The following is a 26410-nucleotide window of genomic DNA, read 5'->3' as shown; positions in this document are numbered from 1 at the left end:
AAACTACTGCCAATCAGGCTTGTGACATCATAACAGTATAAGGCCTCGAACCAACATTAGACCAGACATTAAGTGCAATGATCTTGCACCCAGTATAATTTCCTTGGGCAGAGTTGGCGGGTAGGTTGTCTGCATTCCAATGGCTCAGTTTGCCATGGTTGGAACTAAGAAGGAAATTGCACTGCTATTTACTCTGCAACCAGCTTTCCTGGTGCACCTACCTTCCCTTTGCTTCAGATGCAACATACCGTATTTTTCGCACTATAGGACGCACTTTTTCCCCTCCAAAAATGAAGGGGAAATGTGTGTGCGTCCTATGGTGCGAATGCAGGCTTTTGCTGAAGCCTGGAGAGCGAGAGGGGTCTGTGCGCACCGACCCCTCTCGCTCTCCAGGCTTCAGGAAGCTATCTCAAGTCTTGCAAGCCCGGCGGGATGTCCCGCGGGCTCGCAAGGCTTGCGGGCAGCAGCCTGCACCCAAAAGCTGGGGACAGCGGGGAGGCGCAGAGCCGCCACCCCGCTATTCCCTGACCTGATCTGGAGGCTGGCGGGGGGAGAAGCAAGCCTGCTTCTCCCCCCCACCATCCCCACAACCTCCAGATCAGGTCGGGGAAAAGCGGGATGGCGGCGCTCCGCCATCCCGCTATTCCCCGACCTGATCTGGAGGCTGGGGGGGGGAGCCTCCAGGCTTCAGGAGAGCCCCACCGCCAGCCCCACAAGCTCGGGGGACAGCGGGAGAGGCGCAGCGCGCCTTTGCCGCTGTCCCCCGACTTGTCTAGAAGACTGGCGGGGGGAGAAGCCTGCTCCTCCCCATCGCCAGCCCCGCAAACTCGGGGGACAGCGGGAGAGGCGCAGCGCGCCATCCCGCTGTCTCCCGACATGGTTTGGAGGCTGGCGGAGGGCTTCCTCCTCCCCCAGCCCCGCAAGTTCCCAGAGCGATGCCAAAGCTGCGCGCAGCTTCGGCATGGCTCTGGGTCCCGTTCTGGGGGAGGGGGAAGCTCGGGCTTCCCCGCCCCAGCCCCGCGCCTGGCGGGAGGGGGATAAATTTTTTTTGCCTTTATTTCCCCCCCCAAATCTAGGTGCGTCCTATGGACCGGTGCGTCCAATAGTCCGAAAAATACGGTAGTTTAGATGCATAGTTTGATCTGTCGGGGACCGGAAAGTGGATGATCATGTTAAGCAGGAAGGCGCTAGATAGCCATTGCTCCCTTCCCACATTCTAGCTGCAGGTGGTGAAATGAAGACATGGTTTTTGTCTGTTAATGCATGACCTTGCAGAAAACAAACTGGGTGTGGGAGCAGGGTGTTCAGTGTCCTTAAGGACAGAGCAATAGGCTCACTTGTGCAAGGAACTATAGCATGCTAATTTGTGCAGACATTCGTATAAGATTAGATTTGGCATACATTTGCATTAAAAAAGACACACATGCATTTCAAAGGCAACAAGAGAGCAGCGTATAAGATGTGCTTGATATTAAACCCCTGGTGATGTTCATAATATCTCCGGTGTCCTTGCATGTAACATTTGTTTATCACTCAGCTTGTGAGCTGATGTAAGCCAAGCAGTTACAGTATACATCTGACCCAGATCGTCTCTCTTGCCATAAAAGCAGCTTTTGTCGGAAGCAACTCAGCCCTTTTAAACTGAGTTTAGACTGCGAAGCTCAAATGGATCTGGTAAGTTGCACCGGCAGAAGTAAGTTTTACTTTTTCTCTCTGGAAAGCCACTACAACACCGCCGACATGTCATGCTCCCCAGTAGACTGGGAGTATGTGGAACTGGCACGTTCCAGGGGCTCTGTATACAGAGAGAGGCATGTTTTTGGAAGGTGGAGAGCCACATGCTTTCGGAAAAGGCTGCAAACATATTTTCTGAACTTCTCGCCAGCAAAAGCGTAGATCACAGGATTGATGCAGCAGTGAGCCATTGCTATTGTTTCTGTCGCTTGCGCTGCTATAGCCAAATTACTAATGGAGGCACAATTGCTGAGATCAAATGCATCTCGGAATGTCTGTAGCAGAAGAACAATGTTGTATGGGGCCCAAAAAATGAAGTAAACTATCATGATGATAAAAATCAGCCGGACCGCTTTGCTCTTCTTGTCATTCCTGCATTTCATTAGAGTGTTTATGATCTGTGCATAGCAGAAGGTCATGACGATCATTGGGAAGATTAGCCCTATAAGGTTCATTTTCAGTGTAAAGAACTGGTTCCAGACAATCTGATTTTCATAAGAAAAATGAGGAGTGCACACTGAACGATTGTCTTCCTTTTGTAATCTGTTAAAGACCATTACCGGCACAGAGGCTAGGAGTGCCACGCCCCACATGACAACGCTTGTGAGGATGCCATAGGTAACTGTCCGGGCTTTTAATGCAAACACAGCATGGACGATGGCTAGATATCGATCGATGGTCAAAAGGATTATGAAAAAACTTCCGCTGTAGAAGCCTACGTAATAGATCCCAGAGAGAATTTTGCACATTGCATCTCCAAATACCCACTCGTGCGCTGCATAATAAGCCCAAAATGGGAGTGTGAAGATGAAAAGCAGGTCCGAGATGGCTAAATTGAGCAGGTAGATATCAGTCATGCTCTTGAGCTTCTTGTATCTGATGAGGATCAGCACCACCAGTGAGTTGCCCAGCAAGCCAAATATGAGCACCAAAGAGTAAAGCGGTGGCAGGAACTGGGAAGCAAATTCATTAACACTGGCACTTGGGCATGGTTCTGCTGTTTCGTCATAAACGTATTCTGTGGTTGTTACATCTTTGTCGTAGTCTGCTGTGCTCGTAGCAGTAGGCATCTTGTTCCCTGCAATTGTAGAAGATATATTTATATTTACGCATCCACACTGCATGCACAGTAATCATAACATGCTGGTTTCCGCACATAGGAGAATATACTGAACTTTAAACACAGGAGGGGAGAAATCAAAATGCAGAAAACAATAGATTTTGTTCATGCAGATGTTTTCATGTTTGGGCACACGCTTATTAAAGATCAGCAACTGCTGGGACTTCACCAATCTGCAGATATGCAATTATGCAACTCAATAATAACAACATTGTGTATCTGTGCAGAGGCAGTTGCATAGGAGTGATTATAATCAGTGAGCCTATTGCCAAAATGCCATTCTTTCCATTATAGTTTGCTTGGTAACCCAGCACTGTTCCAGCACGTTCTGAATCCCACATTGTACGGTACGTATATTTTGTACATAATTACAATCATGAAGTGAGAGAGAAATTACAGGTAGTCTAATGTAAACCTTGGAAACCCATCGCATCACTCTACATCGATCACTTATAGTTTAACAAATGAGCATCCTCTGTTGAAAAAAGTGTCATACCGTATCCAAAATGAAAGAGGCCGATGGAATTGGCTGAGATGACTGGCAGAATCCGAGACCAGGGAGAAGAGTCGGTGAAAGAAGACTGGAAGAAATTTAAAGACTATTTAAAGAAATATTGTAAAATGAATGAATGTTAGAAAGATGTTGGATAGAAACTAAGCGGTTTCCAGCTGTAATGCTTTAGGAGATATGAAAAAAGGATTTTAAATGGGTAAAAGTTTAATGGTAAGGATTTGCTGAACTAACAAACTGAAATGGAATACAAAGAAGGGAAGTATGAGGAGGTCGGAGGAAATAAGGGTATGGAAGTTATGCTATTGAAAATTAATGTTTGTTTTTAACTGCTTATTATTTTGTATGTTTATTTTTTATTTTTTATTATATTCAAAAATTCTTTCAATAAATATCTTTTAAAAAAAACAAAACGAAATGAAAGAGGCCGAATAAAAGCATCTTCATCATTGTTAGTATATAGTAGTTTCATTTTCATTAAAGTCACCCAAAAAAGATGGCCATATGAAATCACCCTTGGATGTTGACCAAAATTTTGTACAGCCCAGAAATGTATCTTAACAAAACATGAAGAAACTGTTGGGTGCCCAGTAGCTGTAACAAAGCTCAGAAAAATCAACATGAAATGGTTATCTTGTGAAGTGTTGTCTCCTCTCACTCCACTCCCTGACAAAGAGTGTTAGTAAATGTGTACAGTATGTCACTGGGCAAAATTTCACTGAGGATTTCTTTAGTAGTCAGCCGTGTAGAAACGGAAGAGTCTACATTGCAACTACTTTTCTGCCATTTGGAGGAGCTATAGTTACATTTTTCAAGCTTGAATGTGGTTGAAGGACGGAGGGCTTAACCACACACCATCTCAAACTTTGCCTTGTGGTTTGCTCCTTCCTTCATTTTTTGGGTAGGAACCACACAATATTTCTACTGTGACTAGGTGATACATGCAAGTTGTTTTTCTGGAACTAAAATCAAGTAATCGATGGTGATGCAAAAAGTGGTTTTTTTAATTGCTTACATGACTTGTAACGTGTTTGCCGCGTCACCCTTTTTTGCTTACTCCATTTCCCCCTGTTTCTTAACTCCTCCTCTGTGTTGCTGCCCAAGACCTCAGCAGCATCCATCTCCCAGAGGTGAATATAAGGGATCACAACCAGTTTGCCCACAATGAGCACCGAGCTGGAAGGGGGGCACAACAATAACTTGGAACAGAAGGTGAGAGGCAGGGAGCACTGAATTTTGGCATTGTACAGGGCACCACTGAAATTTGAAAGTTTAAAGTCCTTCAGGGAGAGCAAATGTGCTTAGCGCAGGGTCCCCAAAGGCTCGGCTGGTTGTTGGGAGCGGCACATAGTGGCTTTGGGCAAGCTGTGCCCTTCTGGTCAAGCTTTTTCCTTACCTGTATGACATCAGGTAAGGGGTGGCACTGTGGGTTAAACCACAGAGCCTAGGACTTGCCAATCAGAAGGTCAGCAGTTCAAATCCCCGCGACAGGGTGAGCTCCCGTTGCTCGGTTCCTGCTCCTGCCAACGTAGCAGTTCGAAAGCACGTCAAAGTTCAAGTAGATAAATAGGTACCACTCCAGCGGGAAGGTAAACAGCGTTTCCGTGCGCTGCTCTGGTTCGCCAGAAGTGGCTTAGTCATGCCGCAAGAGAAAGAACTGACAAAGTTTCAAGAGCAGTTTGCCATGTTGCACAAAGGGCTGCTGATGGAAGCCAAATCTCAACCTCCTTAGGACTCCCGAAATACTTTTTGCAGTTCTTTGCCCTGCTATTTGTGTTTGGAAATAAGTGTTTCCTGCAACTCCATGGCACAGGAATAAACAATTGGTCATGGCTTCCTATACCACGCAGATGGGAAACCTCTGTACCTCCAGAGGTTGTTGACTCATCTTCAGCTGGCAGGATGAAGGGCTGGGTGCTGTAGTACAACAACATCTGGAGGGTCAGAGATTCACCATCTCTCTTTACAGAGTGTCCTCATCAGGACAGGCACATTTGGTAGGTGCAAATGTGGCCCATAGGTTTATCATCCCTGCTGTAGAACATACTCATCAGGACATGCTCATTTGTTACCTAGATAATTTCTGAAGCTCTTGGTAGCTGGGTGTTCATCAGTATGCGGATGATACCCAGCTCTACCTCTCTTTCAAATCAGAACCAGTGAAGGCGGTGACGGTCCTGTGTGAGTGTCATGAGGCGGTTGGAGGATGGATGGCGGCTAACAGATTGAGGTTGAATCCTGACAAGGCAGAAGTACTGTTTTTGGGGGACAGGAGGTGGGCAGGTGTGGAGGACCCCCTGGTCCTGAATGGGGTAACTGTGCCCCTGAAGGACCAGGTGCACAGCCTAGGAGTCATTCTGGACTCACAGCTGTCCATGGAGGCGCAGGTCAATTCTGTGTCCAGGGTGGCTGTCTACCAGCTCCACCTGGTACGCAGGCTAAGACCCTACCTGCCCGCGGACTGTCTTGCCAGAGTGGTGCATGCTCTAGTTCTCTCCTGCTTGGGCTACTGCAATGCGTTCTACGTGGGGCTACCTTTGAAGTTGACCCGGAAACTACAACTAATCCAGAATGCGACAGCTAGACTGGTGACTAGGAGCGGCCACCAAGACCACATAACACCAGTCTTGAAAGACCTACACTGGCTCCCAGTACGTTTCCGAGCGCAATTCAAAATGTTGGTGCTGACCTTTAAAGCCCTAAATGGCCTCGGTCCAGTATACCAGAAGGAGCGTCTCCACACCTATCGTTCTGCTCGGACACTGAGGTCCAGTGCTAAGGGCCTTCTGGCAGTTCCCTCACTGCGAGAAGCCAAGTTACAGGGAACCAGGCAGAGGGCCTTCTCAGTAGTGGCACCTGCCCTGTGGAACGCCCTCCCATCAGATGTCAAAGAGAAAAACAACTACCAGGCTTTTAGAAGACATCTGAAGGCAGCCCTGTTTAGGGAAGCTTTTAATGTTTAATAGACTATTGTATTTTAATATTCTGTTGGAAGCCACCCAGAGTGCAGGGTATAAATAATAAATTATTATTATTATTGGAAGCTTCGTTCTTGGTTGGTAGACTGTACCTTTATAACTGTCAAAAAGAGATGTTTGTGCAGGGCATCTTACATGAGCATGAATAATGAATTCTTGTGAAAAGAAGACACAGTGGGGCTACAGAAATGAACTAACAAAATCAGAAAGAAGGCACTGTTGCAATAATTTAACTGAAGATTTATGGTGCAATCCTAGCCACATAAACAGCCATGGAGCAACTGTTCCAATGGTTACATTTCTACTCTTAAAATGCATATGCTTTCTATAGGAAAGATGTCTTTCTGTGTCAGGAATGGATTGAACATAATAGTTTAAATTGCCTTCATGTCTGTGCACATACATTTTCCCAAGGAAATGATCAGCAAAACGCCTCCTGATAATGGCCTCTATACCAGTTTAACTGTGATGGTGCTCTGCAAAGATTCCTGGGAACAGTAGTTTAATGTGTATGCAAAGAATTATCAGTTACACACACACACACACACACACACACACACACCATTCCATCCTTACTTCCAGAACTGCAGTTTCCAGAGTTTCTTGTTAATTAATTAATAACACAAGCTAAAATTTTGACTGACCCGCTTTTGCAAACTCATGTGCCAAGATAGAGAAGTGCATCAACCTTCCATAAACTCTGAAGACAAAACATTGAGCATAGCCACTGACTAGTCACCAGTCATGCAAATAATTAATGCTAGGTTGCATTCGATGTATGTTGTTGTTTAGTCGGTTAGTCATTTAATCGTTTAGTCGTGTCTGACTCTTTGTGACCCCATGGACCAGAGCACGCCAGGCACTCCTGTCTTCCACTGCCTCCTGCAGTTTGGTCAAACTCATGCTGGTAGCTTCGAGAACAGTGTCCAACCATCTCGTCCTCTGTCGTCCCCTTCTCCTTGTGCCCTCCATCTTTCCCAACATCAGGGTCTTTTCCAGGGAGTCTTCTCTTCTCATGCGGTGGCCAAAGTATTGGAGCCTCAGCTTCAGGTTCTGTCCTTCCAGTGAACACTCAGGGCTAATTTCCTTAAGAATGGATAGGTTTGATCTTCTTGCAGTCCATGGGACTCTCAAGAGTCTCCTCCAGCACCATAATTCAAAAGCATTAATTCTTCGGCGATCAGCCTTCTTTATGGTCCAGCTCTCACTTCCATACATCACTACTGGGAAAACCATAGCTTTAACTATACAGTCTTTTGTTGGCAAGGTGATGTCCCTGCTTTTTAAGATGCTGTCTAGGTTTGATGTATAGAGGTGGGCAAACATCATTTGCCAGAGCAAATGAATTTTGCAAGCTAAGATCCAGAAGTCTCTGTTTAATGCAGGCAGCTGGTTTTTCTAACCAAAAAGGCAGAAAATGGGATGATCAGCAGCAGGTAGTGTTAACATGGCTGTTAACCAGCTTGAGCCAGGAGGAGTCATAATTATCAAGCAAAGCCAGGGATTCATAGCCCAAATCTAAGGGGGGATAGATATTGGTGGTGCCAATAACCCATTGAAAGAGACAGTACTATTGTTTCCAAAGAACAAATGCTTGCTACCAATTTCATTAGATGCACATATGGGATGCAAAAGATCTTTCTCACCAGGGATTCCTTAATCCCCAGTATCCAAAGTAGAAGTCTGTACATAATCTTGGTAACTAGTTTGGCTTTGTACACCTTCAAAACTGAAGGTATATGCTGGCCACCTTTCGTCTAGGAGAATCTCAGCAGTGTAACTAGAATATTCAGGGTACACAATGTGGAATTTTCAACCCGAAGTAACCAGGGCAAAGTAAATAGCAATAAATATTCAATAGATATTGTAGTTATAGGAAGTGAGGGTATGAAAAGTGTTACACACACACACACACACACACACACACACACACAAACACACACACATCCTCCTCACAACTGTGTAAGATAAGTCGTTATCTCCATATCACAGCGTACAGGGTGGGGTTGGCTAGAGAAGCTGTGACTCAAAGATAATGGTGCTTTTGCAAGGATGATATTTCAGATTTCCGTAGGGAGGAAGGCAAAATTTTCAGCGAGGCTGAGAGGCTTGTTTTTGGGTATTTCCAATTGCAAAACGAGCCTTGTGTTTTAGGAGCATTTGTTAGAAGCATAGAATTGTAGAGTTGGAAGGGACCCTGAGGATCATCTAGTCTAAACCCCTGCAGTGCAGGAATATGCAGCTGTCCAATATGAGGGTTGAACCTGCAACCTTGGTGTTATAAGCACCACGTTCTAACCACGTTGTGTTTGTTTTCACTTTATAATGGTTACAGCAATGGTATAAAATCTGTCACCCACCCCTTTCGTTTTTAGCAAAGAGGCTGCTAATTTGGGCATGCATACTTAGCACATAGTGGGATGCAGGTGGCGCTGTGGTCTAAACCACAGAGCCTAGGACTTGCCGATCAGAAGGTCGGCGGTTTGAATCCCCGCGACAGGGTGAGCTCCTGTTGCTCGGTCCCTGCTCCTGCCAACCTAGCAGTTCAAAAGCCCGCCAAGTGCAAGTAGATAAATAGGTACCGTTCCAGCAGGAAGGTAAACAGCGTTTCCGTGCACTGCTCTGGTTCACCAGAAGCGGCTTAGTCATGCTGGCCACATGACCCGGAAGCTGTCTGCAGACAAACGCCGGCTCCCTCAGCCTATAGAGCGAGATGAGCGATGCAACCCCAGAGTCGGCCATGACCGGACCTAATGGTCAGGGGTCCCTTTACCTTTACTTAGTACATAAGGGATGCGGGTGGTGCTGTGGTCTAAACTACAGAGCCTAGGGCTTGCTGATCAGAAGGTCGGCGGTTCGAATCCCCGCAACAGGGTGAGCTCCCGTTGTTCGGTTCCTGCTCCTGCCAACCTAGCAGTTCAAAAGCACGTCAAGTGCAAGTAGATAAATAGGTACCACTGCGGCAGGAAGGTAAATGGTGTTTCCGTGCGCTGCTCTGGTTCACCAGAAGCAGCTTAGTCATGCTGGCCACATGACCCGGAAGCTGTCTGCAGACAAACACTGGCTCCCTCGGCCAAAAAGCGAGATGAGCACCACAACTCCAGAGTCATTCGCGACGGGACTTAATTGTCAGGGGTCCCTTTACCTTTACCTTTACTTAGTACATAGACCTAGTAAACTATTTCTAAGGACAGTCAGAAGCAGACCAGTTCTGATACATGTTTGAACTCAGTGGGGCTTCCTTCTGGGGCTTCCATTCTAGTACGCTTGGTCCAGTGATTGTCATCATCGTGTTATGGACCATAGAGTTCATAACCATAGAGTTGGCTAGAAAGAGAATAGCAATAAGTGCAATGCGTTTGAAATATAATGGGTGAGGCGCTCCTGACCACTTTCCTTAAATGCAGTGCTCAGAGTTGGTTGGCACCGAGTGGGATGCCATCCTACTTCTTTCCAAGCAGAGATCAAAAACAGAACGGGACGAAAAGCAGACCAAAATACTAACACACCCTCTTTTTCTTCCCACTTCAAGCACTGAGGTGAATGGACCCAAAGGTGAACTGGATGCGGCCTGGTTTCCTAGCTGTCAACTTTCCCCTTTTTTTAAAGAGAAATTCCCTTATTCCGAATAGGATTCCTTGCAAGAAAAGGGAAATGTTGACAGCTATGCCTGGTTTGCAACTAGATCATCCCACTTTCTTGCCTCTGTCTTTGAACACTGAGTTAGCGTTGTGCTTGATAGACTTGTAGCAGCTTTAAAGTTGGGGCGTGACTGGGAAGACGGTGGCTCGTAGCTCACGCTCATTCGAAATAACCAATGCTAGAACCAGGGCTTTTCTTTTTTCAGCCAGCTCATCGGATCTCAGCTCCGGCACCTCTCAGGTGGGTGCCATTGCCATTCTAAGAGAACACGGGAGAAGTTTGTGGTGAGTTCTGGCAACTCCTTTTCTAGAAAAATAGTACTGGCCGGAACCAAAGCGTGATTGGAAAACCCAGGATGGAGCCATGAAGCCTGGGTAAATGAAGGCTTTGATGAGAGTATAGGAAGCTTCCCAATGCCAAATCAGACCATTAATACTATCTAGTTCAGCACTACACTACACAGACAGGGTTTTCATAAAGGGATATTTCCAGCACCAACCAGAGAAGAAGAAGAAGAAGAAGAAGAAGAAGAAGAAGAAGAAGAAGAAGAAGAAGAAGAAGAAGAAGAAGAAGAAGAGTAGTTTGGATTTGATATCCCGCCTTTCACTCCCTTTAAGGAGTCTCAAAGCGGCTAACATTCTCCTTTCCCTTCCTCCCCCACAACAAACACTCTGTGAGGTGAGTGGGGCTGAGAGACTTCAGAGAAGTGTGACTGGCCCCAGGTCACCCAGCAGCTGCAGGTGGAGGAGCGGAGATGCAAACCCGGTTCCCCAGATTACGAGACTACTGCTCTTAACCACTACACCACACTGGCTCAATGAGATGCCAGAGATTAGACCTGCGACCTTTTACATGGAAAACAGACACTCTCTCTCTGAGCTACAGTCGTTTCCCCTGAAGGCTAGGATGCCCAGGTGCAGGGAGCAGATAGCTATGGCTTCCCTTTAATTTATTCCACTTAGATAGTAGCCATTCATTCCTATGGGAAATCTCGGCAACGTTTTAGGGGACATTGTTGGAGCGAGGGCAGAATCTGCTTGCCGAATAGCCTGCCCTCCCCAGCAGGAATTCCATGGGGAGATGTGCCCACAAGCAGAGTGCATAGATGTCCACAGGTTTCCCTGCAATATTCAGGTCTCTCCTCCAGTCCCCAAAGTGATGGGCATTTTGCTGATCCAATAGTAAGCCTCCTCTTTTTCATTCAAAATCATTATCATACCACACATTTAAAATGACACACGGTTAAACAGCAAACTTCGCTATTAACAAAATATCAAAAAATAGCACATAGTCCATATTTACACAGTCGTGTGAAAGACATGTACCTGCGGCAGCCTGCCATGATAACCAAGCATGTTTTACACTATTAGATGCACATTTTTTTTGCAGTATTACTCACATAGGAGTAGTTACAGGTAGGTAGCTGTGTTGGTCTGCCAAAATAAACAAAATTTAAAAATTCCTTCCAGTAGCACCTTTGAGACCAACAAAGTTTGTTATTGGTATGAGCTTTCGTGTGCATGCACACTTCTTCAGATACACTTCTGTTTCACAAGGTTTGTGTATAACAAACTTAGTTGGTCTCCAAGGTGCTACTGGAAGGAATTTTTTTTATTTTGTTTCACATAGGAGTGTTTTCCTTGTGAAATAGCACTCAGTCCACATATGCACTGAATAAATGACACCCAAGATTTAAAGGGGAAAGGATTTTGCTATTTTTGCCTGGGGAACAACCACCCATAGCCTTGCATATTCTCTTGTCAAAATTTGGGACAACTATCTGATTGGATACCTCACTGCAGAGAAGAAACAAGAAACAATAGCTCTTTCATATCGCATTCAAGCTATTGAAAAACTATTAACTGCATCTAGCCAAAGATAATGTTAAAAAATGGCAGAAAAACCCAATTTGGTCTTTATGGCTTTTTTCTGAACATTATGAACGTAAAGAAAGGGTCATCAATATTAATCATCAGTTTTCAGGGTTTGTAATATGTAATAACTGCCTTTTTTACATCTTGGTAGGTTACTTTCAAGCATCTTTCCTAATCATTGTTAACTCTTTTTTGCTGTTAATTAATATATATAAATGCAACCCCCCCAACTTAAATTTACTTACCAATTTACAATCGCTTGCTTTTCAATGATGCTGGTGACTGGGCACGTTGTAAAAAAAACCTTCCTGTGTGAAGAAATACTTGTTCTGCAAATTTATAGTGAACAAATGTTTCTCCTTTCTTTAAAAAAAAAAGATAAAGAAATAGTTCCCTCCTTCTAAAAATAATTGTTTAGCAGGCTAGCAAAACTCAGCAGAGGATTTTAAAAACTGCAGTGCATCTTACTACTCCGTGGACTTCAATTGCACAAACTTGGATTACAGCCCATGCTGTAAAACACAAAAATACAACGAAGAAAATCTTCATCTACCATTTTGCTGTTCAATATCTTTATGAAACCACATATTTTTTTCAGATAGGAAATGGGTTCCTTTTAAGGGTTTTTCATTCTGTGGATTACTGATAATGGTATCAGCATCTGCTTGTTCATTTAACACACTCCAAAGAACTTGCAGAGCTGCTTATATAAGACTTCCGAGGCGGTCTTCAAAGCTGACTTGCCCAATGTTCATGCAAGAGTCTCAGAAATCCTTGAAGGCTGGCCTTAATGCAGCGGCGGAGGAAGGTTGCTCGGGCACCTGGAGTGGTGCACCCAAGGGTGGGACGAGCCACCCATAGGGGCAGGGGCCTCTGGAGTCTGCCTGCCTCCTCCCACTCAGCCGCCCTACAGCTGGGGGGAGGCAGAGGGCGGACCGCTTGGATGTGTGGCTCAGGCGCGGTGAGTGCTGTTAAGTTGTGGGTGAACATATCAGACAACACAGCGATTCTTCAAACAGCTCTTGTTTATTCACAGGCCAGGACAGAACTGAACTGAAGAGTTCAGTCAGCCTGCTTATATAGAGCTCCAGTACAACGTTACTGTAACAACTTTCTAAAACTATCCAATTACTGAACGTCACTTTCGATCCCTTATTTGCATAACTATCTACAGTATCCCCCTGCTGTCCCAGGGTGAGAACTTCAGTACATAACAAGTGCCACCTGGCATTTTGTCACCCCCCTCAGTGGTGACACCCGGGGTGGCCCTCACCCATTGCACCCCCCTTCTTCCGCCCCTGCCTTAATGCACAGCAAGTACTCACTTAACAAGATGTCCCAAGCTTCAGCAGTGTGACTGCATCTCCAAGTAGCTAGAGAAGGGTGAATCTGGCATTTTAGGTTCTCTCAGGGCTTTCCACCCTTACCATGAATACTGGCACAGTTGATTTTTGATCCCACCTTTTAAAGAGTGATTTTGGAGCCGATTCTCTGCACTGATGGTCATTTGTTTCTCTTCCTAGAGAGCAGTGTCGTTTCCCCCTTCCACATTAATGGTGGGTGGTGCCCAATTTGAGAAAAGTCCTGTTGCTATGGTCACATCCCTTATGTACCCTCATGTTCCTCTAGCCAGCAGATGTTAGTCACGAGGATGTATGCTGAGATAGCCCTTTTGTGGGAGTGAGGGCAGTACAGGAAGCCTAGTATTCCAGAATTCCAACTATAGGAGAGTAGAAGAGGTTAGGTGAAAAGCTCTGATCCTAAACTTCCGCTGCTTTGCAGGATACCACTTTAAAAGGTAAGTGCAAAATTTTCCCTATTTTCTCATTTCTCATCTGTCCACATTTCTACATCAGTTCGCAGCATATATATATATATATATATATATATATATATATATATATATATGCTTTCGTAGATTTTCACGGGTACAGGAATGCAGGTTTTGGTGTCTTCGGGTGTCTTCCCGTGTAAGAGTCGGGGTGTCTGTGCGACGTTTCGACGAGGTCTCACTCGTCATCTTCAGGCTGGTGCTTTCGGCTTCTTGTTACTGGAACAGAGCAGAATCTGGTGTTTGAGTTCCTATAAATACTGTTGAGGGGTGTGGTGTATAGCCTCCAACGTTCTGGGCAGAGAGGAAGTTCCTAGATTAGTGTGCCTTTTCTTCTTTTGTTCCTTAATTACTTGAGGGATATCTTGAGTGATTTCATGAGTGATATTCTGAATACCACTGGGTGGGTCATTAAGTGTAGATTAGTTGCTAAAGCTTTCGTGTCTTGACCTCTTGAGCTTGTGAAGAGTTTTCTGAGAAGATGGCTGTGCTGCATTTAGTTGTGCTCTGGCTTGGCTTCGTGTATAGGGGCGAGCTGTGGTTTTGTGCCTTGTGCCAGCCAGATCTGTGTAGGGATTGCAGGGGGGTGCAGCATCCGGAGGTGCCACTATAGTTTGGCTACTGGATGGAGTCTGTAATATGTCTGTGGAGAGGGTCTGGGTTTGGGTCTGGTGTGGTTGATTGGTGACGGCGTTCTGTGTGCCTCTGGTTCTGGTGTCGGTTTTTGTGGGGAGGGCTAATTTCCAGATGTCTGGCAGGCGGGACGTGTCGTCACGCTTGTTCATGTTGTGAGGGTGTTTCTCTATCTCGATGGCTTCCATGATTATTCTCTTGTGGTGATGTTCCATGTTAAAGAGCAATTTGGAATCTGCAAAATTAATTTCGTGTCCTGTTTCTTTCATGTGTTGGAAAAGAGACCACCACCCTGCACAAATAAACTCCGTAGCCAAGACTCTCATCTCCAGAACCAAACGCCTGGCTGACAAAGACCACTTGACAACTGAGTTACAGAATCTCTCAAATGTGTTAATCGCCAATGGATACCAGAAAAACAGGGTTACGAAGCTAATCCAAAAAGAAACACCCCCCAAAAACCAAGACACAGAAGAAAACAATGGCATGGCCCTCCTTCCTTATATCAAGGGCACTACAGACAAAATCAGCAAAATCCTCCATAAACACAATATCAAAACAGCCTTCTGCACCAACCAAAAAATAGCCAATATCCTCAGAAACCCAAAAGACAAAATCCAGCTGGAAAACCAAGGGGTCTATGAAATACCCTGCAAAGTCTGCCCAGCCACGTACATTGGACAAACAAACAGACGAATAAATGCACGTATCGCAGAACACAAGAATGCCGTCAAAAAAGAAGAAAAAACTTCCTCTCTTTTCCAACACATGAAAGAAACAGGACACGAAATTAATTTTGCAGATTCCAAATTGCTCTTTAACATGGAACATCACCACAAGAGAATAATCATGGAAGCCATCGAGATAGAGAAACACCCTCACAACATGAACAAGCGTGACGACACGTCCCGCCTGCCAGACATCTGGAAATTAGCCCTCCCCACAAAAACCGACACCAGAACCAGAGGCACACAGAACGCCGTCACCAATCAACCACACCAGACCCAAACCCAGACCCTCTCCACAGACATATTACAGACTCCATCCAGTAGCCAAACTATAGTGGCACCTCCGGATGCTGCACCCCCCTGCAATCCCTACACAGATCTGGCTGGCACAAGGCACAAAACCACAGCTCGCCCCTATACACGAAGCCAAGCCAGAGCACAACTAAATGCAGCACAGCCATCTTCTCAGAAAACTCTTCACAAGCTCAAGAGGTCAAGACACGAAAGCTTTAGCAACTAATCTACACTTAATGACCCACCCAGTGGTATTCAGAATATCACTCATGAAATCACTCAAGATATCCCTCAAGTAATTAAGGAACAAAAGAAGAAAAGGCACACTAATCTAGGAACTTCCTCTCTGCCCAGAACGTTGGAGGCTATACACCACACCCCTCAACAGTATTTATAGGAACTCAAACACCAGATTCTGCTCTGTTCCAGTAACAAGAAGCCGAAAGCACCAGCCTGAAGATGACGAGTGAGACCTCGTCGAAACGTCGCACAGACACCCCGACTCTTACACGGGAAGACACCCGAAGACACCAAAACCTGCATATATATATATATATATATATATATATATATATATATATATATATATTCATTTTCAATAACAACCTTCCAATTAACGACAAATTAAAGCAAATCAATCCAAATTACAATAACAACAATACACCAATTATTTATTCCAATTATCAAAATTTTATTGGGACTTCCCATGTTCCAGATGTCTAGAGATAATCATCCTCATTCATGTCTCTGCATTTTCAGTATTTTTCAAATTCAAAACTAATATTATCCATTTTTATTCTCAGTCTAATCAGCTATTGTTTCTGTGGCTCACATCTTCTGTAACAAAGTTTCCATATTGTTAATCCACAAGAGGCATTTTTTAAATCATCTTTTTCTCTGTCCAGTTATTTGGTATTCAGTCCTCTTATTTCTCTTTTGTTCGTCAAGTTCTCATTAAAGACACTGGGCTTCATCCCAAAAGTAAAGTTTATAAATGGCCAATCAACAATTTCTCCCCGATGTCTTTTAAAGAGCTGATGACAGTATATGTCTGCATATATTGCTGTACTGTGGGAAGTGCTTTCCAGCTGTATATTATATGAAAATTATTTAAATTCCTCCAAGAACAACAGGATACCCCCCCCAGCTCTTCCAGGCCTTAGAAGAGCTGGCAGGGATCCAGCGCTCTCTGTCTTTTTGTCCACAATAATGTATAAAAGTAATCCACACAAGCAGATATATTTTAGAACGAAATACAGTACACCCTAAGTCCAAAGGAGCTCTTTTCCGTAAGAATCCCTTTTTTTTGGTAACTGCGCAATAATGATCGCCATTTTGTTTCCGTCTTCAGTCTGAACTGCCATAACTGATCTTTTTTTGCCAACTTCTCTTTGGAGTTTTTGAGGGCTGTATATCATGCATTCAGTTATAATTTTCGCCTCTTGTGTTTTGTTTAAGTAATTAAATTCTTTCTGGCTGAGCTTCGCCAAATCATGATGTAATATAGCAAGTATGGAAAGATAGTGGTTAATCCACCTCCTTAATCCACGTTTCAAGATGGGAGTCCCTTTAAAGTCTGAAATTCAACATCCAACGACTGTATAATTTAGCAGGGTTTCTTCTTCTTTTTTCTCCTCCATCTGGAACATGCCTGGTTCCCCCCACACCCAATCTTATAATTATGAGAAACAGGTGTCTCTTGCGTGTAGGAGTGGCTCTGGAGAGTGCCAGCTTTGCTGTGCCCTTAGACCCAGCATCCCTGCCGCTCGCACCATGATGTGAGCCGACAGATCACAGACGATCTGTGGGTTTGTGAGACAGTCCTCCCTGCAGCATATATTTTTTCTCCAGAAAATTCACCAACATTTTAATTTTAAATTCTTCTAATCTAACAAAACATTTCCCAAGATCTGTGCTATGTGTAAGGATTGGGGAGAAATTAGATTCAGTTCGCATTTACGGACAAGGCTACTTAATTTGTTCTTTCAAATGCAATGCAAGAACCAAGATCCTTGAAAAATGTGCATTTCTCCAAATTTTGCAGTTCACTTCTTCGGCCAATTAATGTGTACAAAAATGCATATGCTAGGATATAAAATGTCCATTAGAATGCACACGTTAGTGAAAATGGCATATGAAAGTGCATTATATTACAGCAAATCAATTTGCAAAAAATGTGTATGTTAGGAGAAATTGCAGTGAAAAGATATTAGTGGAAATGCTGGTGAATTTATATTTTTAAAAAATCACAAACTGCTGTGAAAATGTAGAGAACAAAACATAATAATGGAAAAATCAGAAACTTGCTGAAATTGAAAACTGACAGATTTGACCATGCCTAGCCTGGCAGTAGTATACTTATAAATTTTAATGTGCAGGAGTTCATCATGATAGTCGCCTGCTCCTTAGGCATAACAACTAAACAGAGGCACACAAACAAAAAGAGCACACAACTGGAAATCACTTTACAAACCAACAGAAATGTCATGTTCTGTTGTACTCATGTAGGAGGAAGTAGACCGATCTAAACTAGGGTGATCGCGACCTGGACAGAGAGGAACTAACGTACACTTCTGGAAAAAGATAGAGGTATATTTCCTAAATTTCTCCCCCACAAAGGCATAGATGACAGGGTTGATGCAACAGTGGATCATCGCAATGATCTCTGTCACCCCAATGGCTACAGATAACTTTCCCTCACAATCATTTTTTAAGCCACATGAGAAAATTGAATCTTGATAGGTCTGCAACAAAAGAGTGATGTTGTATGGCATCCATAAAAGGAAGTAAACAATCATGATGACAGAAATAAGCTTGACAGCCTTCTGCTTTCTCTCATTTCTACCCTTAATCAAAATCTTTATAATCTGCATGTAACAGAAGACAATGATGACTGCGGGAAGAGCTAGGCCCAAGACAACCCTCATTAAAGTTAAAAATTGCTTCCAATCATTTTCATGTTTTGAAGGATAATGAATGGTACATTTGTGGATCTCAGATTCCGTTTGAACATGGTGAAATATAAATTCTGGCACAGAGGCGAATAAGGCCACAACCCAAGTGACGACGCTTGTGACGGTGCCATAGGTGATCGTTCTGGCTTTTAATGCAAACACTGCGTGGACGATGGCCAGGTATCTATCAATTGTCAAAAGGATGATAAAAAAACTTCCGCTGTAGAAGCCTACGTAATAGATCCCAGAGAGAATTTTGCACATTGCGTCTCCAAATACCCACTGGTGGGCTGCGTAATAAGCCCAAAATGGGAGTGAGAAGATGAAAAGCAAGTCCGAGATGGCTAAATTGAGCAGGTAGATATCAGTCATGTTCTTGAGCTTCTTGTATTTAATGAGAATCAGCACCACCAGTGAGTTGCCCAACAGGCCAAATATGAACACCAGAGAGTAAAGCGGTGGCACAACATAAGACGCAAATGATTCCCCCGCCACGATGTGGACTGGGGCTACATCTGCATCATAGTAATAAGATGTGGTTACATAATAATCTTCTGGCAAATCAGTATAACCGTCCATCTTCTTCCCTGAGAAATAAAGAATTCACATGCATCATGTAAGTTATCAGCATGAAACTTTATTGTAACACATAATTTATTTATTTATTTATTTATTTATTTATTTATTTTAAAAAACTATTGCTAATGTTGAATATTCAGTCTGCTTATGAGGATCAAGATACTGGCAAACAAGTCTGCTTATGAGGATCAAGATATTGGCGGACAGTCTAAATATTAAGAATAAAGAATAAGAGTAAAGAAACACAAAAAAAACTGGGAGGGGGAAATGGATCACAGAATCATAGAGTCATATAGTTAAACCCTCTGCAATGCAGGAATCTCAGCTAGATCACACATGTCAACCTCTCCTTGAAAACCTCCACAGAAGGAGAGACCACTATCTCTCAGAGTCTGTTCCACTGTCAAACAGCTCATGCTGTCAGAAAACTCTCTGGTGTTTAGTTGAAATGTCCTGTCCTTTTAACTTGAATGCATTGGTTTGGTTCCTAGCCTCTGGAGCAGGAGAAGACAAGTTCTATCCTCCATGTGACAACGCTTTAGATAATTGAAGGTGGCTATCACTATTACATCCCTTGATTGGGACGCTAGACTTCTTTTGATGCAGCCTAGAATAGCATTAGCTTTTTTGCTGCTGCATCACACTGTTGACTCATGTTAAGCTTGTGGTTCGCCAAGACCCCTAGATCCTTTTCATGTGTACTTCTGGCAAGCCAGGTGTATCCCATCTTATATTTGTGCAGCTGGTTCTTCCTGCCTAAGAGTAGAACCATACATTTGACCCTATTGATATTTGTTTTGTTAGTTTTAGCTCAGTTCTCCAATCTGCTTAGGTCAGCTTGAAATATACTTCTATCTTCTGCGGCATTGCCTACCCCTCACAGTTTGGTGTCATCTGCAGATTTGATAAGAATGCCCTCAACACCATCATCCAAGTTGTTTATAATGATGTTGAACAACAGCAAACCCGAGACAGAACCCTGCAGATGTTAACATATTTGCCTATAATGCTCTGATTGTATTTCTGACCACCTTCTCCCACTGAATGTCTTTATTGGTTAGCGATGTTCAGACACATCTTAGTCCATTCTGCCATTCATTCCCACTTTCAACTGGTATTTTCTGTTAAACTCCGATTGAACAACTCTGTGTACCATTTTGTCTTTCGTTAATGCAGAAATATATGTTCTCTTTTGTGTAGCACACAATAGACACCAAAATCTCAGTCATCAACAGATATTTGCAAATCAACTGCATTCCTTCGGGTCCCCTAAAGAAACAGATCACTCAGTTAGTCTTCTGCACAAACAGAAGAGTCTTACGACACCTTAAAAACAAAATGAATGAAGTGACTTAAGAGCAAATCACCAAAGCCTTCTCACTGAAGGCTTCTATGGCTACAAACCAAAGTGTCTGCTCAGAAGTAGCTCCCACTGAATTCAGTGGGGTTTAAGGTAAAAGGTAAAGGGAGCCCTGACCATTAGGTCCAGTTGTGACCGACTCTGGGGTTGCAGCGCTCATCTTGCTTTATTGGCGGAGGGAGCCAGCGTACAGCTTCCGGGTCATGTGGCCAGCATGACTAAGCCACTTCTGGCGAACCAGAGCAGCGCACGGAAACGCCATTTACCTTCCCGCCGGAGCGGTACCTATTTATCTACTTGCACTTTGACGTGCTTTCGAACTGCTAGGTTGGCAGGAGCAGGGACCGAGCAACGGGAGCTCACCCCGTCACGGGGATTCGAACCACTGACCTGATCGGCAAGTCCTAGGCTCTGTGGTTTAACCCACAGCGCCACCCATGTTTATTCCCAGATAAATGGGGTTAGGATTGCAGTTCAGTATAAAGTTCTGGAAGGGCCAAAACTCAGTGTTACAGCATTGGCTTTGCATGGAGAAGGTCTCAGGTCCAGTCGCAGGTGTCTCCAGGCAGGGTTGAGATACATCAGAGATGCTGCAAAAACTGAGCTAGGCAGCGGAAAGGGATGGTTTAATGTGGAGAGGAGGCGAGGGATTTAAAATTTAATTTAAAACGAAGACTTTGGGTGGTCAAAAATAGGCAGTCAAATCCAGCTGGTTCTTCCCACTTTGGGGGAAAATAGACGACTTTACGGAGTAGTAACACAACACACAGATAGCAAAGTGATCACTTCTAACCCAGTGAAAGGAACAATGATGAGTTAAAAATTCACAACAGGAAACAAGTTAAGGTTGAAATCCTAACCCTACTTTCCAGGGAGAAAGCCTCACTGAATTCAGTGGGATTTACTTCTGAGCAGACATGGTTAAAACAGCCATTTTACAGCATGGCAGTTGCCTTTGGCAACAAACGATACTACAGAAACAAGAAAACAACATGAAAAAGGAAGTATCCAGAAGTGCAGAACAAAAAGGAGAAATATGTCTCAAAGATTTAAAAACAAGTGCATGTTTTATTATAGATACTGTATGTCCGGCACGTTTTGGCATTATTGTCTATATCAAGGGCTTTTCTGTAAAAAACAATGCTGGCACAGCTGCTAAACCACAAATATTGGACACCACATTTCAGAAACTTTTAAAGTTGCCTTTGACTGGACTTAACCGTCCAGGGGTCCTTTACTATTTTTTGTATTATAAAACCTCATATTAATAATACAAAACCACTTTGAGGGTTTTGGGGTGGGTTTTTTTGCAACCAAGTGATGTATACATTTTATTAATTAATAAATTAATATTCAGGGTCATCTGCACAACTATTAAAGTGCAGAAGTCCTGCTTTCATTAGACTTTGGCTAACCTATCCAGAATATTACTTTACTTTAAAAACAAAACAAACAAAACTCTGATCGACTTTCAAAATACTTCGCCTGCATATTCATTTCCTCCGGATAGTGTTTTAAGATCTAGGCTGATACTAATTTCAAAACTCTGCTTTCACATCACTGAAATTGTGTAAATGGATCAGCTCCAACTGGGGTAAGTTGTACATTCACTGGGCAATCCTGTACATATACATTGAATTCAGTGGGGCTTACTCATGGGTAACTGGCTATAGGATTGGAGCTTTAGTTTCATCTGCACATTCAAGAGTACTGGAAAGTGATATTTGGGTCAATTAAAAGCAGGCTTTTAATTGACCCAATTTTTTGTGTCAATTAAAAGCATCCAAGGCATGTATATTAGTTTAAAATGTTAGCACCATTGGTAAAATCCAGCAATGGAAGTGAAATTTAAAGGACTTTGATTACAAAAACTGACTATGGAATTCCAATGTTCTCAACAAAATGAACATAACAGTAAAGTGTTAACTGGTTCATTAATCATCAATATTCACATATTTTACACCTTGGTCAATTTACAGGCTTAGAAATTCATGCAGAATTCCTATCTATGTTGACTTTTTCACTGTTTATTCACATAAAGGCAAGTGCTCCCCCCCTTAAATTAACTTACCAATCTACAAAGTTGCTTGCTTTTAAAAGATGGTGGTGACAGCTAGATTCTTTGGAACAGGAACATTGTAAAAAGCAGAAAGTAAGAAATAGCCCTTTTCTCTGTGAAGAAGGAATTGTTCTGCAAATTTCTAGCCACCAAACATTGCTGCTCAAAATCAAGACTAGTTCCCTTCTAACAGGAATCATTTGGTCAGCAAAAGCTATTTCTGTACTACTACAGATGGTTTTGAAAACTGAAGTACAGTATCTTGCTAGACTTTCGTTGCACAATTTTGAGTTACAGTTCATGTTGCCAAATCAAATAATTACCAAAAATCCATTCCCATAAACTCACAGGACTGTTCACAAAGTATTTCTGAGGTGGTCTTCAAAACTGCCTGTCTTGGAAGGTTGTCTGACAAGTGCTCACTTTAAGGGATTCTGTTAAAAGGTTTCTCACTCAGCGGATTCTGATAAGGATATCACTTCTGAACCAGAAGTGAACATGAACATGTGGTTGTTCATTTAACCCACTTAAAAAACAACAACACAGAACCACTCCCAGTGTTGTCTGGCCCAGTGTCTTCATATAAGAGTCTCAGTAATCTATGAAGTATAAGCTTTTTTTTTAAAAAAAATAAATTTTATTAGTATTTTCCACACAACAACAACAACAACACGTAAGATATCTAAAAATAGCAATACACAACACACAAAAATCAACATTTGAAAACTAAAGAAAGCAACAACAACAACAAAAACAAATCCATATCTTACAAGTTAATATTGTTGTTGTTTAGTCGTTTAGTCGTGTCCGACTCTTCGTGACCCCATTATTATAAACACTAAACAACAACAAGACATTGACTTCCACAAATCCCACAGCACCTCCTTTATCTCTCATTGTGTCTTCCTGTTTTCTTGTTTTCTTTATCATCTCTATCCTAACATCTAGATATAAATCCCTCTTTCATAAGTATAAGCTTAATATGCGACAAGTGCTCACTAAACCAGAGGCCCCAAACTTCAGCAGTAGAGCAACATCTCTGGGTCGCCCAGATTGAGGATGATTCTTTCGGCAGAGTCTTTCAGTGAGTCGCTTGTCTTAAAAAAATTAATAAGCCTAAACCTAGGAGATCCTCATGTACAGGGTGAGTCCTTTAAAAGAAGCCCCATGGATACAGAGTACACATGTTCCATGGGGCCTCTTTTAAAAGACTCACCCTGTATAAAAGCATCACCATTAGGCAGCAGAGATCTTCAGAAGAGAAGCTCAGTTACCCAAGGCCAGCCCACCTATGAAGCAAGGTGGGGTGGCTGCCTTGGGTGGCGGGATCCACAGGGGCAGCAGATCTGACCTCCAAAAAAATGCACCCCCCACCACTGCCGCCACAAGGGTAGCAACGGCTGCAGAATGCACCTTAGAGACTACCTCTGCCACCTCTACAGCAGCCTCTTGGCGAGTAGGAGGCACTGATGGTCTCCTCCCACCCTTGTCCCCAATATAGATCTTTAATTCCCCTTGTTCCTTCTTCCCTGGCAGGGTGTGTGCGCCATTTTGTGGTTCGCCTCAGGTGGCAAAATGTCTTGGGCTGGCTCTATAGTTACCATGTATGAGGTGATGACTTGGGCCCAATTCATCTATGCCTCTCTAACTAGCAGGGGATCCCATGTCATGGGTGAAAGCTCCCAAATATCAAAACCTGAGTACCGTATTTTTCGCTCCATAAGACGCACTTTTTTCCTCTTAAAATCTAAGGGGGAATGTCTGTGCATCTTATGGAGCAAATGTGTGGTCGGTGGGGCTGGGGGGGGGGACCCGGGCTTCCCTTGCCAGCCCCGACAAGCTCTGGGAGCAGCCGGAAGGCTGCGCACAGCCTTTCCGCTGCTCCCCAACCTGCTCTTTGGGGCTGGCGGTGGCTTTCTCAGGGCTGGCGGTGAGGGAAGCTCGGCTTCCCCCACCGCCAGCCCCACAAGCTGCGCGGAGCAGCGGAAAGGCTGCATGCAGCCTTCGCACATCCTTCCCGCTTCTTCCCAGGGCTGGCAGTGAGGAAAACTCGGCTTTCACCACTGCCAGGCCCACAAGCGAAAGGAACCCGAGGCTATCTGGAGAGCGAGAGGGGTCAGTGCGCACCGACCCCTCTCACTCTCCAGATAGCCTCCTGAAGCCTCTGGAGCACAGCGGGACCTCCCACCGCGCTTCGGAGGCTTCAGGATGCCTTCTGCTGAAGCCTGGAGAGCGAGAGAGGTCAATGCGCACCAACCCCTCCCGTTCTCCAAGCTTCAAAGATAGCCGCCTGAAGCCTCCGGAGTGCAGCGGGAGCTCCCGCTGCGCTCCGGAGGCTTCGGGTTCCTTTCACTGAAGGGTAGGGTGCCCCTTCAGCTAAGGCGCAGCGCCCCGTCAGCTAAGCAGGAGGAGAAATGGAAGGGGCTCCGTTTCTCCTGCCGCTTCGCTGAAGGGGCGCTGCGCAGAGAGGGGGAGATTTTTTCCCCCTTGTTCTCCCCCTCTAAAACAAGGTGCGTCCTATAGTCGGGTGCGTCCTATAGAGCGAAACATATGGTAATAATACCACACAGGATCCATACAACTGGCTTTCATCCCACTTGCATGGTTCTAGGATTTATGTGTTCCTTCATTACTAGGGGCATGCCTAAAGTGCACCCTTAAGTGCAAGTAGATAAATAGGTACCGCTTATAGCGGGAAGGTAAATAGCGTTTCCGTGTGCTGTGCTGGCTCGCCAGAGCAGCTTCGTCACGCTGGCCACGTGACCCGGAAGTGTCTCCGGACAGCGCTGGCCCCCAGCCTCTTAAGTGAGATGGGCGCGCAACCCTAGAGTCGGACACAACTGGCCCGTACGGGCAGGGGTACCTTTACCTTTACCTTTACCTCATGACTAGGGGCAGGATCTAAATTAAATATTTAAAAACTATTAAATTGAAGGATGCTATGGAAATGTTTTAAACAAGGAAACTAAACATTTCATGCAGGCAGTTTGCACGTCAAGGTGGTTCTTCCAGGGTAAGGCTCATCCATCGCACTCCTGGTGTGCTGACTCCTGTGGTTTTTCCAAATGCAGGAAACTCGAATGCATAATTTGCTGGATAGCTCAGTTGGGTAAGGCATGGTGCTGATAAGGCCAAGGTCTCAGGTTCAATCCCCATAAGGGGGATATTGCTGCATTGCAGCGGGTTGGTCTAGATGATCCTCAGGGTCCCTTCCAATTCTATGATTCTAGGAGAACAGGATGCTGAACTACATGGTCTATGAGTAGGTACTGTATCTGCCTATGTGAAAGCAGAGAAAAGTGGAACAGGTCTCAATCCTCAATCGTCACATGTGGAAAGGACTCAAATGGTGCATTTTCAGAAAAAGACAATGTGCTAGAACCTCTTCATCCCTATTCCGAATCCAGGACAGAGAGAAGTTGGGAACATGCCATCAAATAGAGGCTGCAGTGTAGCCTTATTAGACTTTACCGATTGGTGGGGTCTGCGTTGCTCCCGGACGGGAGGAAGGAAGTCAAATGACACCGAGGTTTGGTTCAGAGAAAGAGTTTATTCTGCTCTCCGGATAGCAGAAGGCACTTGCGTGGTCAGTCCACAGCAAGTCCAAAGAAATGAGAGATTCCATGCAGTATATATATCCTCCAGGCACCCTCTCCCCCCTTCCCCAGGAATCCAACCATGTCAGCTTATACACGTAAGTTGACATCCATGACCATAAACAGTTGTTCCTGTTCCGGCACTCTTGACCATAAAAGGTTGTTCCTGTTCCTATACTCTTATCTTGGGGCAGGAGGTCACCAACTCTAAGAGCACTCCTGGCGCCGTTCCCAGGTCTCTTGTCAGACCTGACAAAGTCTGTGCGCCTTTGTGGTCAGGATGTAAGATAAGACCCAGACGTGCCATCCCTGCTCTACTCGGAACTGGCAAGGCCATCCATTGCCGTCATGGACTGATAAAGGAGAGGGCTTTGAGTACTTGTTTATACAGCTGGCTTTCTGTTTATACATTGACTCAAGAGTTCAAGTAAATGCATTTTAGAAATGCTCCCTTGGAGAAGGAAAAATTTGGATTTTGGGTCCCGTTTCAGACTGACTGCACAGAAACCCATTCCTT

At 44.2% G+C, this 26410-nt stretch overlaps 1 protein-coding gene and 1 pseudogene across 6 annotated transcripts; both read right to left on the bottom strand.

The window, feature by feature from the left end:
• Window positions 1-765: 765 nt before the first annotated feature.
• On the bottom strand, window positions 766-12730 carry LOC309515335 (C-C chemokine receptor type 5-like). Of its 2 annotated transcripts, none has more exons than XM_082193103.1 (2): window positions 3351-3369; window positions 766-2812 (listed from the first exon to the last, which is right to left on the bottom strand). In XM_082193103.1, the coding sequence occupies exon 2, from the start codon at window positions 2802-2804 to the stop codon at window positions 1725-1727; it is 1080 nt and encodes a 359-aa protein (XP_082049229.1). In that variant the 5' UTR covers window positions 2805-2812; window positions 3351-3369; the 3' UTR covers window positions 766-1724. The 2 variants fall into 2 exon arrangements, with proteins under 2 accessions (XP_082049229.1, XP_082049228.1); XM_082193102.1 differs by lacking the exon at window positions 3351-3369 and adding an exon at window positions 12105-12730 and having other exon boundaries at window positions 767-2812.
• A 4965-nt stretch (window positions 12731-17695) lies between these two features.
• Window positions 17696-22746, bottom strand: LOC309515337 (C-C chemokine receptor type 5 pseudogene; annotated as a pseudogene). Of its 4 annotated transcripts, XR_014224576.1 has the most exons (3): window positions 22646-22663; window positions 22310-22358; window positions 17696-18886 (listed from the first exon to the last, which is right to left on the bottom strand). The product of XR_014224576.1 is annotated as a C-C chemokine receptor type 5 pseudogene (transcript). The 4 variants fall into 4 exon arrangements; XR_014224574.1 differs by lacking the exon at window positions 22310-22358 and having other exon boundaries at window positions 22621-22746; XR_014224575.1 differs by lacking the exon at window positions 22310-22358 and having other exon boundaries at window positions 22646-22733.
• Window positions 22747-26410: the final 3664 nt, after the last annotated feature.

This window comes from Podarcis vaucheri, assembly GCF_965113315.1.
Source record: "Podarcis vaucheri genome assembly, chromosome: 12".
NCBI classification, from domain to species: Eukaryota; Metazoa; Chordata; class Lepidosauria; order Squamata; family Lacertidae; genus Podarcis; species Podarcis vaucheri.
The sequence above is the reverse complement of the archived record's forward strand: the minus strand, read 5'-3'. Positions and strand labels throughout refer to the sequence as shown.